Source organism: Mustela erminea, chromosome 7, assembly GCF_009829155.1.
Source record: "Mustela erminea isolate mMusErm1 chromosome 7, mMusErm1.Pri, whole genome shotgun sequence".
NCBI lineage: Eukaryota > Metazoa > Chordata > Mammalia > Carnivora > Mustelidae > Mustela > Mustela erminea.
In genome coordinates this window covers 20,267,605-20,280,412 of record NC_045620.1, presented here as the reverse complement: position 1 = coordinate 20,280,412, position 12,808 = coordinate 20,267,605, and the positions used below count along the sequence as shown (strand labels likewise).

General features: G+C 45.4%; 1 protein-coding gene across 2 annotated transcripts in view; it reads left to right on the top strand.

Moving 5' to 3' along the window:
• The window catches only part of PPP1R16B (protein phosphatase 1 regulatory subunit 16B), a 91,909-nt gene that overhangs the window by 23,448 nt on the left and 55,653 nt on the right, over positions 1-12,808 (top strand). For both annotated transcript variants that reach the window (XM_032350677.1, XM_032350678.1), the window contains exon 2: positions 3,354-3,714. In XM_032350677.1, coding sequence (XP_032206568.1) covers positions 3,465-3,714 — 250 coding nt within the window. In that variant the 5' untranslated portion in view covers positions 3,354-3,464. The remainder of the gene's footprint in view (positions 1-3,353; positions 3,715-12,808) is intronic.

Genomic DNA, 12,808 nt, shown 5'->3' with positions numbered 1-12,808 from the left:
GGAGCTAGCAAATGATGCCAATTAGTGAAGGACATCAGGTAGGGTAAGGGGGTGTGTGTGGTGGTGCTAGTGGTGTCCCCACCTGAACGGGACAGTCCTACTTCATATCTGCAGATTGTTGCCACAGGAGCCCAGCATGGCCAGGTGCTGAGATGGTCTAGGAAAACCTGAATATCTGATTTCGGATATCAAAGCTTCAAGGTTATTTTTTGTTTTTGTTTATTTGTTTGTTTTTTAGATTTATTTATTTATTTGACAGGGGAAGAGAGAGAGAGAGAGAGAGTGTATGCACAAGCAGTGGAAGCAGGAGAGGGAGAAGCAGTGTTCCTGCTGAGCAGGGATCCCAGTGCGCGACTCCATCCCAGGACCCTGGGATCATGACCTGAGCCAAGGCAGACGCTTAACCGACTGAGCCACCCGGGCACCCCAAAGCTTCAAGTTTTCAATGTTAGCAATACATAACTGTATTATAAAACATGGTGTGGTCCAAAGCCCAACCAATGAAGCAAGCAAACATGATGCGGTCCAGTGTGCTTCCAGGTTAAGTCAGGCCCCTGGCCACAGACGGCTCACCGCTGCTCCAAAGACTTCTGTTCTTTCTAGGCCAAGCGGCCCCATCCTTCTCAAGCCATGTTTGTGGGTGTCTGTTCCTAGAATTTCCTTCATGGTAATCAGCCCCTCAGCCTGCCTTTGAACATTGGCAAGCTCCCTCTCAGCCCGTGTCTGTCCTTTATATCTGGCAAAGGCCTACTCATCGTTTCAGAGTCAATTCAGTTGTCCCCTGCTCTGGAGAGCTTTCCTCATCGCCTCAGGCAGACTGGCCCTTCCATTTTCTGGCTATGACATGATGTTGGGTCAACTGCTTAATCCCTCCATGCCTCAGTTTCCTTCTCTATGAAATGGGGATGATGATACTACCTACCTCATTAGATTGTCAAGAGGAGAAAAAGAATTTGTAGATACATTGGTAGATGACAGATAGAGGATTCATAGGAGGCAAAGCGCTAGTCTCTGATCCATCACTGAATCCAGGCTTGTCACAGAGCAGGAGCTTGTTAAATGTTAGATCACTTGAGGAAGTGGGTAGAAGTAAATATGTGATCCACTAGCTCCCAGAGGTCTGACTGTCCTGATATCATGTGGTTGGGAATTCAACTTTTCCAAACCCCTTACTTTTAAAAAAGGCAACCAAAATATCTGTCTAAATGGCTAAAATGCAAAAACAGTGACACCACCAACTGCTGGCAGAGAAACTAGATCACTCATACATTGCTGGCGAGAACAAAAAATGGTACAGTCACCCTGGAAAACAGTTTGACAGTTTTTTATAAAACTAATCAAATAATTGCCAAACGATCCAGCAGTTGTATTCTTGGGAATTTACTCCAAAGAAGTGAAAGCTTATGTTCACAGGAAAGCTGCCCGTGAAGGTAAGATCCCCAAACTGGAAACAGCCCAGACATTCCGCGGTGAGTGAATGGTTAAGCAAACTGTGGTACATTCACACAATGGAATACTACTCAGCAATAAAGAAGAATGGGCTATGGATACACACAACAATTTGAATGAATCTCAAGGGAATGATGCTGAGTGGGAAAAGTCAATCCCAAACGGTTACCTGCTGTCTGGTTCTATTGATACAACATTTTTGAAGTGACACAGTTCTAGAGATGGGGATCAGTTGATTGCCAAGGGCAAGGATAAGAGTGCTTGGAGAGAAGGGCGTTAGGTAATCCTTGTGTGATGGAACTGTTTGTATCTTGACTGTGGTGGTGGACACACAAACCTACACATATGATGAAATTGTGTTAAAATAATACACACACACACACGAGTACATGTAAAACTAGGGACTTCTGAATAGATGGATAGGTTGTGTCAATATCAGGTTCTTGGTTATGATACTGACTATAGTTTTGAAGGATGTTATCCTGGGGAAAACTAGGTAAAAGGTGCATATTATTTGCTACAACTGCGTGTGGATCTGCAGTGATCTCAAAATAAAACGTGTAATTAATTAATTTGAAAAGCATTACAAGGTATCCACAACAAAACTAAATAAAAGCAACCAAAGGCGGCTGGCTTGTTTTGGCTGAGCCTTGCCTTTGGTTATATTAACTTTTGAAGTCAGGTTCCCTCAGACCCTGAGGACCTTTGCCCTCTGAGCATGGCCAAGCCAACCCCTTCCCCATTTGCTTGTCTGCCCTCCAGTCTCAGGGCTGGGAGGGATGTGAAGAACGATCTGACCCCGTCTGTGCTCCCACGGGTCACACCGAATCCTGGTCATTAGCCCCTGGAGGACGGGCAGTCCAGGAGTGAAGCACGGAGCCCTGAAGATCAACGATCACTTCTTGAAACCCAGGGCTGTCCTGACCCCTGGGGACCAGCAGGCATTTCCATATTACCCAAATGCCGACCTGTGCCAGTCTTTCTCTTGCCCAGCACCCCACAATTCTCCACCAGCCTTGCCTGTGGGGTCCCAGATGGGCTGAGTTTACATGTCCCTATTCTTTTCCCTTCAAGCTGTTTCTCTCTGCTATTAGGTGTATAACATTTTTTGGTCAGCTCTTTTTATTCCTAGCAAGTCTGGGAGGTGGAGACAATATCTTATAGGTGGGAAAAGAGGCTTAAATATGTTCAAGTGATCATTCCAGGACCCTTTTCTGGTGTGTCTGAGAGCCCATAGGGTCGGTGCTAAATGAAGACAGGGACCAGCTAGCATTAGACTGAAATTTTGTTGACTTCATATTGTTCAGGAGTCCATGAGAGCAAAAAGTGTGATTAAAAAAAATTTTTTTTAAGGTCAACCAAAGAAGAAAATTTCAACTCACATTTTCTAGGTCTTAAAAGTTTAGCTATTACCAACGTTCTTGGTCTTAGGACCCCTTTATACTATTAAAATTAAGGATGTCCAAGAATTTTTATTTATGTGGATGATATCTGTCAATATTTACCATATAATAAATGAATGCTGAGCAATTTAAGATATGGTATTAAGTCCTTTAAAAGAAACAAAAATTCCTTATATGTTATAACAATATAACAAGCCCCTTATATGTTATAACAATATAAAGACCTTATATGAAATAACAATGTAACCTCCCCGTCAAATTAACAATTCTGTGGCATGATGGAGGTGTTAGCCAAGGCTGCAGTGGTAATCCTATTGCCAAAGATAAATGTATCAGATCAACACTTTGTATGCCTTAGACTTACACAATGTTATAGGTCAATTCCATCTCAACTTAAATATAATAGAAGCAAGTGTTTGGCACACGGGGCGAGTACCACCCTCAGATCGGAGTTTCGCGCCTGACCCTCGTGTCCATCTGTGTCTCTCTTTCCCCGCACAGGCCCCACCATGAGGCCCCAGCGCCGTAGGAACCCCCGCGCCACCCCGGCACCCGGCGCCCCTCGCTAGCACCACCCCCTCCCCCGCCAGGGTGTGGGGAGGCGCCAAGGCCATGGCCAGCCACGTGGACCTGCTGACCGAGCTGCAGCTGCTGGAGAAGGTGCCCACGCTGGAGCGGCTGCGCGCCGCCCAGAAGCGCCGGGCGCAGCAGCTGAAGAAGTGGGCGCAGTACGAGCAGGACCTGCAGCACCGGAAGCGCAAGCACGAGCGGAAGCGCAGCACGGGCGGCCGCCGGAAGAAGGTGTCCTTCGAGGCCAGCGTGGCCCTGCTGGAGGCCTCCCTGAGGAACGATGCCGAGGAAGGTAGGCCCCTCTGGCCCCGGGTCAGCTCCGGGCCGGTGCCTCCTGCCCCGGCGGGGAGTGGGGGGTGGGGGGTGGGGGTTGGGGATGGGGTCGGGGGGTGGGGTGGGGGGCGCTGGCCGGGTTGGGTCTGCAAGGGGCGCTCCGCGTGCTGCTGGGCTTTCCCGGGCCTCGGCTGCGGCCCTGGACAGTGTAGGGCCTTGGTTAACGGCACGGACCCGCGCGCAGAGTGCCCTCGCTTCTGAAACAGGTTTTGTCCGTTCTTCCCCGGCGTGACTCTGGCAGGGAGGCAAGTCACCTCGGTTCCCTGCACCTGAGTGTCCACCTCTGTAACACGGGGGTTAACACTGGCATCCGCCTCAGGGGTTTGCTGTGAGCATTGGGTTAGCGAATCCCGCTAAGTTATTGGGTTTGTGTGGTCCGTCGTACTCTGTGAGTGGGTATGAGTATGTTTTATTTTATTGTATGATTCCTGTATTTTATTTCATTATATTTATAGAATGAATGTCTGTCTGTATACGTATTTGCGTATATATACCATTTGTATAATATCACATTTGTATCTACATGTATATATATATATGACTGCTTATATGTGGAGTGCCCATGAAGTCTGGAAACAGAGGAATATACACAATGTTGTCTAGGACATTTTCACTCTATTAAGCAAACTAATAAAAAAACATAAATGCAAATACACACTCATAGCATCCGTTTCCAGATGTTATGGATACCCTATACTGGTTATATTTTACTTAATTATGTTATTATATGTCCCCTGATCCATATATCATGATACCCCAGAGGCAGGTATAACAAACACCCATTTTACAGATGGGAACACTGAGACCCAGAGAGGTTCAGAACCTTGACTGAGGTGGCAGAGCTGGGACCAGAAACCATGGGATCCAAGCTCTTGTCCCTGGCCTCATGGCCTTGTAGGTTTGTTTCCTGTTATATGAATGATTGGAAGAGCCATGATCCAACCAGATCTCTTCTCTGAAGATGCTCACAGGGGTCATTGTATGGCTGAGGTTTGTGTGTGTGTGTGTCCTGTGTTCCCCTCGGCAGTCTCCGGTCTCCTTCCGGCATAGGAGTCCTTTCTGGCTGTCCCTGGGGAAGGCCCGGCTTGCCGTGTTTCTGGGGTCCCTCTGGCCTCCTGCCTCCACACACCCTGTGGACATGCAGTGCTAAGACAGTCATGGATGGAGGGATGGCGTTTCCTGCCCTAGAGGGTGTTGGGTTTTATGCACATCGCTCCTCAGGTTCTAGCACCTTCTGAGAAGTGCAATTTCCCTTCTGTCCTGGTTGCACAGTGCTCTGGGAACCCAGAACTACTCAGCTGGAAGGAGCGCGGCTGAGAGCCTGGGGTGAGCAGCCCCCGGGAGAGAGGCATGAAATGTGGGGCTCGGGGGACCGGCCCTGCGAGGCTCCTTCCCACGTGAGGTGCTGGGTGACGTGGCAGACCCATCGCTCAGTGGGCGGCACATCAATGATGTCTAATTTGTGTCGTGGGTGGCGGTTCATCAGCTCTTCTTTGCCACTCATCTTTTCCTCCCTCCTTCCCTGACAAAGCCGTGTTCTGCTCCCTGAAGGGACTCCGCGAGCTGGCTGACAGCTGCTCCAGAACTTCGGTGCCTCCCCAGCCCTGGCGTGGGCCCCGCACCCTGCCAGCCTCCCACATAGCCTGGGGGCGAGGAGCGCCGGGCGCGGGGCCAGGACCGCAGGCCCTCTTGGCCTTGTGTGTGACCTTGAGTGGCTGGTTTCACTGCTCTGGGTCCAGCTTCTTAGTCTGTAAAGTGGACTTTTGAACCTTGTCCTCAAGGGAGGGTGTGTGTGTGTGACAAGAATGAGACAAGACCCTAAATGTGACAGCTTGCTGAAAAGTGATCCTGAAGGCCGCACCAGGGTGGTGACCGTTCTAACATACTTTGTTTTTAACAGCCCAAATATACACAAACATGTTTTTCTTGTAAAAATAAGCACAGAAGCATACAGAGGAAAAAGTTCCCCCCTCCACCCCTTCTTTCTGTTAGTTTGATGTGTTTCCTTCTAGGCATTTTCTTTACTTGCCTGTGTATTTGTCTAGTTGGAGTTTTTTGGTTTTGTTTTTTTTTTACGTAAGTGATGACATACTGGACATTACTCTGCAATATTCTTTTCCTTTTCTTTTTCTTTTTCTTTTTTTCCCCCACCCAACAAGATACCTTGGAGGTGTTTTCATGCCAGTACTGTGCAATTACAGAGCTGTATTATTCTTTTTAACTGCTGCATAGTATTCCATAGAGGGTTTCCCCAGAAGTTTTGAACTGGTTCCTTAGTGATGGGCATGGAGGTTTTCCCAGCAGTTTTGCTTTTGCTCAAGTGGACTTCTTGTGCACACAGGTAGATGTTGATCGAGGACAGATATGGGCAAATGGAAGAGTTGGATGCAAGCATATGTGCATTAAATTTGAATGAGAAAAGTGCTGCCCCCTTGGGCCGGTCCCTGGCCTTGGGGCAGCCAAGTGAGAGTAGAGGGCCGGAGCACTGTGTGCCGGGGTGGGCCGTAGGGTGGGGTGAGAGGTCCCCCTGCAGTCCACAGGTGGCTGGGTTGGGGCTGGAGTGTGAAGCTTCCATCAGTACCCGTCAGCAGGCAGTCTGGCCGGGCTATGCTCAGCATCCTGGCAGTATGACAGAGCCCGCTGCTCCCAGCTGGCATCAGTTGGTTTCTGTGGCTGGCGGAGCCGGTGCTGGGGAGGCTGCAGGGGCGTTAGCTCGCAGCGGGATGGGAATGGGGGTGGCGGCTCCCCCGCTCCCTTGAGCTCACAGCAGTGGCTGAGTCAACCTCCTCCACTTGCCAGGGCAATGTGAGTCGACCCAGAGAAAGGCAGCACTGGAGAGGGATGCACTATACTTCCTCCTCCGGCTCTGCATTGTCTTTTCAGGCTAAGGTCCCGGCACCGGGGATTCTTCTTGGTCTTGGACCTGCCTGAACCCTACTCTCTTGTGCCCCCTGCCTAGCACTGCCCTGTGTTCCAGCCGTCTCCAACTCCAGCTTCCTTTCATATGCCCTGCGTTCTCTTACCTCCCTGCCTTTGCATATGCAGTTCCTTCTGTCTGGAACACTCTTTTGCCTGATTCCTATAACGCTAGGAGTTGGGTCTTAAGTGACCTTCTTGGGGAGCAGTCTGTGAGCCTTTTCTGCACCCCACCCCATCACTAGTTAGAGCAGAAATGCAGTACACAGCTAACGTTTACCGAGAGGCAGTGCAGTGTTGTGGTGAGGAACGTGGACTCTAGGGCTAGTTCTCCAGAATTCAAGTCTCAGCTGTGCCACGTGCTAGCTGTGCAATGTCGGCAAAGTTACTAAACTTCTTGGGGCCTCAGTTTCCCCATCTGTGAAAATGAGGATGATAGAATACAGCTGCCTCAGAAAGTTGTCGTGGGGTTAAAATGAGTTTACAGATGTTGAAGTGTATGCTAAGGGGTAAATTTTAGTGTTTAAATTGTAGCTATTCTGCATTATCTATGGTCGACAATTATATAATCTGTACTAGTGTATACATTGATTATCATTGTTACTGTTATTTATTGAGTGCTTACTTTGTATCAAAAGTTATCTCAGTTAATCCTCATGATGACCTTCTGAGGGGGCAGTCAAATCTCATTTTTTTAGAAAAGAGCTCTATTGAAATAGGTTTAATTGACATGTCACAAAATTTGCTGATTTTAAGTGTGCAATTCAGCGATTTTCGGTAAGCTTATGGAGTGGCACACCCATCACCGCAACCCAATTTTTTAACATGTGCCCATTTGTAGTCACTCCTGATTCCCACCCCTGCCCCCAATCCTAGGCAGCCACTAATCTCTTTTCTGCCTCTATATCCTTGCCTTTTCTGGAATGTTCCACTTATAGAGACTCATCCAATATGTGAGCTTTTGCGATCAGGTTCTTTCACTTAGGATAATGTTTCCAAGGTGTGTTCAGGTTGTGGCATGTGTCAGGGCTTCATTTCTTTTATTGCGATGTAGTGTTCCATTGTACGGATATGCCACACTCGTTTATCCATTCACATTTGGGTTGTTTGCATTTGGGGTAATGATGAATAATGCTAAGAACATTTTTGTGTAAGTCTTTGTGTGGATGTATGTTTTCATTTCTCTGGGGTGGTTACGTAGGACTGGAATTCCTGGGTTATATGGCAAATTTGGGTTTAACATTTGGGAAGCTGCAAACCTGTTTTCCAAAATGGCAGACTCATTTTGCATTCTCAAACCTCACTGGACAGATGAGAACATCGAAGCTCCAAGAAGAATGTCACCTGCCAAGGATCTCACAGGTTTTTGGCATCAGACCAGGGACTCAAACCCACATCTCTGAAGCCTGTGCTTTTAACTGCCAGGCAGACCTGGCACCTCGTGCTCTGGATTTTCCCTAGGAAATGAGAGAGCCATTCACTCGTGGTTCTGACCTGTGTCTCTTGGGGCCCGACGGCCCTGCTGCTCCTGCCAGCCTCTTGGGCCCTTGGCACTGGTAGCGATGGTGGCGGGGGTCCCTGGATAAGCTCTTCATCCCAAACTATAACCTCTTTCCTTGGCCACATGAGCCGGCCTCAGTTGAAACCACCCAACATTTGTTAAGTTGTCAAGGTTCCTGTTCTTCTCTCCGAATGTTGCAGGATTTTCTTTATGGAAACTCTGTTCACATTCCCAAAAAGAGTTTGAGTGTTTCTTCTATAGCCTAATTTTAACTCTTCAACTGTTATTCTCACGGTAAAGGTTTTCAAACTTTTTTTTTTTTTTTTGAGCAGTGGAAACTTTTCTTTATGTGAAATTATGCAGAAACTCAATATGTAAAAAGGGTGAAAGAGCTATTCTGGCTGAGGCTCTGCGGGTGGCGGTGGTGGCCACTGGGCCCTCACCCGCCAGGCACCCAGTGGACCTCTCCCCGGCTCGCAGGTGCTCTGGCGCACACCTGGGCTGCGTATGCTGTGCTTAAACCGTCAGCCCCTCCAAAGGAAACAGAGGTCTGTGGCTGGCAGAGCCGGTGCTGGGGACTTTCACTTCTGGTGATTTGGAAAAGGGAAGTTTCTTTTCTCTTAATTATAAAAATCATTCATCCTTGTTGTAGAAAATTGTTAAAGTACAGGAAGAAAAAAACATTAAGAAAACAAAATCACAGCTATGCCCAACGTAAACAGCAACAACTACTGATAATGTTTTGGTATTGTTATGTTACTCAGGGTCCTGATAGGCAAGAAATGGTGCCCTCACAAGGGGTAGTTTCAGAAAAGTTTAATAAAGGGGTCATGTCTAAAGAGCTTAGGGCATCAGTCCTCAACCTTTTTGGTCTCTGGGCCCCTTTAGATGGTTAGAAACTGAGTCCTCTTAAGAGATTTTGTTTCACTGGGCTCGGTATTGATATTTATCACATTGGAAATTAAGGCCGAGGAATTCAAACAAATATGTACTCATTAAAACATAAAAATAAAGCCATTATCTGTTGTACTAGTTATCTACTCCTGCATAGCAGAGTTGCTCAACATTGAGCCCCTCAAAACAATAAACATTTCCTGTTTTACACAGCTTCTGTAGATCAAGAATCCAGGGGCAACGTGGCCTGGGTGGCTCTAGCGCAGGATCTCTTATAAGGTTGCAAAAATCACCTCAGACTTTAACGGGGCTGGAGACTCTGCCTCCGAGATGGCACATTCACGTGGCTCTTGGCGGGAGGCCTCAGGTTCTTGCCACATGAACCTCTTCATAGGGCCGGATGAGTGTCTCCTGAACATGGTGGCTAGCTTTCTTCCGAGTGAGTGATCCAAGAGTTCGAGTGAGGAGGAAATCACACTGCTTTTTATGACCTATGCTTTTAAGTCACATATCATCACTTCTGCCATATTCTGTTCATTAGAAACGATTCACAGAGTCTAGCTCCCACTCAAGGGGAGAGGGATTAGACTCACCTCTTGAAGCAAGGAGAATTTGTGGGCATGTTCTAGAACGACCACACTTGTGAACATAAATATTTTTATGAAAAATACTAATATTTTTCAAGACAAAAAAATATAGAGTAGCCTTGTTTTATACTTTTGCAAATCTTTGTTAAGGTCTGACTTTAAAAGAGATGGCTGGATTCTCTCATCTGCTTCCTCATTCAATATGTTGTGATATGTTATTTTGGTTAAAATAAATGAAGAAAAATCTCACACAGGTATGCCATTGGAAAAGAGAGGAATCTCTTAGTTGCCTTTTCAGATCATTGTGGATATTCCTTGATATTGCAACCAAATTCAATAGGTGGTTGCTTCTTGAAGGTTAATCTCAATGTGGAACCTGAAACGGTATCAATTTTTAGATTTTCTTACTTTGTTACATTAAAATCCATTGGTGGTCTTGCATTTTAAAAGTTTCTTTTACCTATACCTACTTTCTTTTTTTTTTTTTTAAAGTATTATGTTAGAAAACATTAGCTCACTTTTTTTTTTTTGGATATTACACCAAAAGTACAAGTAACAAGGAAAAAATTAACAGGTGGGACTATATCAAACCCAAAAGCTTCTGCACAGAAAAAAAAAAATCAGTAAAAGGAGAAGCAAACTACAGAATAGGAGAAAGTGTTCACAAACTATGTATCAGATAAGGGGTTAATATACAAAAAATATAAGGAACTCATACAACTCAATAGCAAAAAACCAAATAATCCAATTAAAGATGGGCAAGGCATCTGAATAGACTTTTTCCCAAAGAAGACACACAGATGGCCAACAGGTCTATGAAAAGATGCTCCACATCACTAATCATTAGGGAAATGCAGATCAAAGCCACAATGAGATAACACTTCATTTTAGACCTGGGACAGCCGTCAGACTTCTCTTCTGTAGTAATAGCAAGGTAGGTGGAGCAAAAAACACAAACCAAGAGAAATCCTGGGGATGCCTCGGTAGCTCCTTGCTGAGCCAAGAAGAAGAGGACAAAGGAGACCAGTAATCATCTGCCAGGGTAGAAGAAAGACAGCTGGGGTGGTGTGGCATCTCAGAAGCCCAGGGAGGGAGCCATTTTTAGAAGAAAGGTCTGTCTCCTGAGCCAGATGTGGCTTAAAGGTGGACGGTTTTATGTCATCTTAATATCGTCTTTGCAAAAGAGAGGGTTAATGCTGACTTCCTAGTCCCCAGTCTGAATGTACCGTGATTGACGTAAACACTCTCCTATGATTGGATTTTCAGGTTGTTTCCAATTTTTGCTACTATAAGTTATGCCATGGTAATTATCAGTGGACTAAAAGTAAAGTATTTGGCCACAAGTTTGATTATTTACTTGGGGTAGACTTCTCGAGGCTCAGAGATTTGAGGTATGAACATAATCAAGGCTTTGGTAGAAATTGCTGATTGGTCCGTTTGCACAGAAACCTCACCCCACAGCCTGTGTGCCAGGCCTGCCTCACCTCCGCCTCGCTTATCGACCCTGCTTGATGACACAGAAAAGCGCAAAGTTGCTGACAGATTCAAGATATGGAAGGTAGTCCTGTGGTCTTAATTTACACATAACGGAGAAATTTAAGGTTGAACACCTATTCATAACCTTACTGGGAATTCGTTTCTTTATTTCTCTGAGTTGTCTATTTTTGGGTTCCATTTTTTCTACTAGTTTCTTTTCTTTATTGATTTCAACGATTGGGTAATGTTTGTGTCAGACAGAAGATACAGAGAGTGCATGAAAATGGAGGGCAGGATGTGAGTTGTTGTCATGTACGGTGCACATGCTTTCTGCCGACTGTGTGTGTGTGCGTGTATGCACATGTGTGTATGTGTGTGTTTGCTTTACCATTTTGCCACATCATTTTTATGTAGTTTAATCTGATGATATTTGCTTCTTTCTCCCCTTCATGATTTTGTTCTTTGCTCTTATCCCTCTAAAACAGGGCTTTTAACCCTCTAAAACTGTGGTTTGGAGGCCAAATCTTGCCACTACCTGTTTTGCAAATAAAGTTTTATTTGGAATACAGCTTCACCTAATCATTTACATATTGTCTGTGGCTGCCTTCACACTACAGCGACACAGTTAGGCTGTTGCAACAGAAACCATATGACCTATAAAGATGAAAATATTTACTTTCGCCTTTTACAGAAAAAGTTTGCTGACTCTTGCTCTAAAGCATTTCCTCACCCAGTGATGTATTTTTAAAAAATATTTTATTTATTATTTGATAGAATGAGATCACAAGTAGGCAGAGAGGCAGGCAGAGAGAGAGGAGAGAGAGGGAAGCAGGCTCCCTACTGAGCAGAGAGCCTGATGCGGGGCTCGATCCCAAGACCCAGAGATCATGACCTGAGCCGAAGGCAGAGGCTTAACCCACTGAGCCACCCAGACGCCCCCCCCCCCCAGTGATGTATGTTAACCTACATGCTTTTTCTAGATTTTTGTGGCCTTATGTAAATAAAGTAAACATGTAATTCTTCTGGAATTCATTTTAGTGTGAAGTAGTCCATGCAAATATATCTCCATTTTGTTCAGAAGCATTTTCAATTGTCCAGCTTCCTTCCCTTCCCTGTGAATTTGCGAGGCCACGCTCATCCTCCCGAGCCTCATCTGTGACAAAGGGTAAATTTCTGAGCTGATCATTTTGTTCTAACAATCTGTTTCTGTGCCAGTTACACACTGTTTTGATCCCAGCTTTCTAATGTGGCTTAGTGTATTATAGAACGAGTCCTTCTTAAATTGCTCTTCTTTCGCAAAATGTCCTTGGTTATTTTCAGCTGTTCACGTAACATTTAAGCACTTTTGGTCAGGTTTTCCCTCCAGAGCTCAAAAATAGAGTCCTCCAAAATTGATTAATGTTGTAAATGGGTATAGAGTTTTGGTTTTATAAGATGAAAGGTATTCTGGAGATACATGGCAATGATGGTCGCACAGCACACAGCATTATGAATATAATAATATTCATAACATTATTAGATTATCATATAGATATTTATATATGATATATAATAATAATTTGATACCACTGAACTGTACTCTTAAAAACGATTAAGGTGGTAAATTTTATGCGTATTTTACCATAATAAAAAAAATGAAAAAACAAAAATGACCTCCCAAAATTTAGCCAGGGACCAAG